Source organism: Anopheles arabiensis, chromosome X (genome assembly GCF_016920715.1).
Source record: "Anopheles arabiensis isolate DONGOLA chromosome X, AaraD3, whole genome shotgun sequence".
Classification (NCBI taxonomy): Eukaryota; Metazoa; Arthropoda; class Insecta; order Diptera; family Culicidae; genus Anopheles; species Anopheles arabiensis.
The window spans coordinates 21,961,659-21,963,897 of record NC_053519.1 but is presented as its reverse complement, the minus strand read 5'-3'; the positions used below and the strand labels follow the sequence as shown (position 1 = coordinate 21,963,897).

Below are 2,239 nucleotides of genomic sequence, written 5' to 3'. Positions count from 1 at the left end.
GCCAATAGTAATAAGTATACCTTGGTGGTCTGAATTCATATAGTCCGGCAGTACTTCCCATACTGTCGTCTCCATTAGAGATCGGCTCACAACCGTTAGATCGATGGCTGACTTTCTCTCTGGCGTAACGAATGTATCTTGGCCATTGTTCATTAGGACCATCTCCAATCCAGCGAAAGCTGCTAGTAATGTATCGCCTCTCAAGCGCTGTGGCTCTCCTCTTGCTCCAAGGGTGTTTGCCCAGCTTGCCGACCATGCATTGAAATCTCCTGCCACAATAAATTTGGACGATCCGCTGACGGTCAGAACAATATTATCAAGCAGTTGCTCGAATTCCTGCATAGTCCAGCTTGGGGGGGGGGGGTGTAAGCACTAACGATGAGAATGCCACCCACCTCTACGGCTAACATTCCTCTCAATGCCTTGTTGACGATCTTCTGAATGGGTAAGTTTCCGCATGTCACTATTGCTGTCAACTGGTCCTCACTATACACTATGTTGTTGTTATGCCGTTGACTTTTCGCTGGATCGGCGACAATAAACACATCTACTTCTCGTTCACGAGCGGTTTGCCACATCAGATTGAAGGCCGCTCCACAATGGTTTTGGTTGTGCTGTATTAACTTAACCATGTTGTTGTCGTCTGGCTATCCGGTTGGGACATCTGAAGCTGCCTGTGATGTGGGACTCAACCATATCCCCACGGCAATCAAGACACGTCATAACGTTTGGACACTCTCGGATCTTGTGTCCCTCTTGTCCACATTTAATGCAGAGCTTGCTTCGATCTTGGCCCGTGCACTCGAAGCCCTTGTGACCCAGTTTCCAGCATTTGAAACATTTAACCTGGACTGTTGCCTCTCTCAGGCTGCATACACTCCAGCCAACTTTAAGCTTGCCTGGATTAAGGACACGCTCTTTCGCCGACAGAGGCACTCTAAACGTAGCCTTTTGGGTGCCTTTTGTCCTTTCCTCTCGGACTTTGATTTCCTTATGATCAATGTCTATCGCCAGTTGTTGCTTGAGGGCTTCAGCGATCTCCTCAGCAACGGTGATTTCATCCAGGTGGGCGATTTCGATCAACACCGAGGGTGCAAGTGTTCGGACGTTCGCCTTGTCCTTCAAGGCATTTTTGATGCCTGCTTCTACCTCCACCGCTTCCTTGCCTCGATTCAGTACTAGCAGCATGTCACCGTTCTGTGTTATTCGTACCTTGGCAACCTGGTCACCGACATCCTTGAGTACTTCGTCATGGGTTAGTCCTTTTAGCACTTTCGCCAGGTCGATGCTTTCGCACTTCTCAATGACCACTGCTTCGGGTATGCACTTTGACCCCCACTACTCTTCGGAGTCTCTCTCTGCGCGGATCTTGGACGCGCATTGTTGTCTCGCTTGCGAGCCTCTTTTGGGACTCGGTCTTTTCTGGTTTGCGGTACAAAGGGAGCATCTTCTGCCAGCTCACTTGGCTGTGCCGTTTGCACTTCAGTTTCTTGAGTGCTCTTCTGTTTGAGCTGCTTCTTTAACTCACTCATTTCTTTGACCATCGACTCCATGAACTCAATCATCTGAGCGATCATACCATCTCGTAAATCCTCAATTTCCAGATTGTTAGCGTAGTTCTTGAAGCGCTCGAGTTGCGTTTTGTACGAGACTTTTCTCGATGCTTCAACCTCCTCAGCCTTTGCGGCTTTCTTATAGCTCTTTTTGAGTTTTGATATAAACTCGTCGATGAGCCGCTCGTGCTCCTCATCTTCAACGTTTTTCTTGGATTTTTGTTTTCTTGCTTCCATTACTGTTGGGTCCAAACTTCAATCCGCTATCTTTGTTTGCCACTACAGTCCCCTTGTTGATGCCCCGTGGTTGGCTTTGGATCAGGGAGCTCCACGCGAGGGTTGGCTCACTACCCTTAAGAGGTGTGAGCTCAGAGCCAGGCAGGGTTAAGCAGGGCCGAAGCTCACCTGCACCTATAGTTGTCGGTTTACTAAGCCGACAACAAACTTAGAGCGCATACCGAAGACTCGCCAGGTTTTAATAGGACGGGGACGAATCACTCATTAACCCTCACGCCGTTTCAAGAAAGTTTCACCCGTCCTTACTAAGGGATCAGTTTGAGTTTTTCGCCAGCCCAATAGCATTCGTCTATGGTTTGCGTCCACTACATAAGCCTGGTACATGGCGTGTCCTGCATCAAATTCCCGAAGCATGCCGCCACCGTTAGCTCAGAGCCTGCCACAAGGAC

The 2,239-nt window shown here is 49.0% G+C and overlaps 1 protein-coding gene across 1 annotated transcript; it reads right to left on the bottom strand.

Annotated features, from left to right (window-relative positions):
• Nucleotides 1–624: 624 nt before the first annotated feature.
• Nucleotides 625–1,790, bottom strand: LOC120905731. Its single transcript, XM_040316767.1, has 2 exons — nt 1,463–1,790; nt 625–1,310 (listed from the first exon to the last, which is right to left on the bottom strand). The coding sequence occupies exons 1-2, from the start codon at nt 1,788–1,790 to the stop codon at nt 625–627; spliced, it is 1,014 nt and encodes a 337-aa protein (XP_040172701.1).
• Nucleotides 1,791–2,239: the final 449 nt, after the last annotated feature.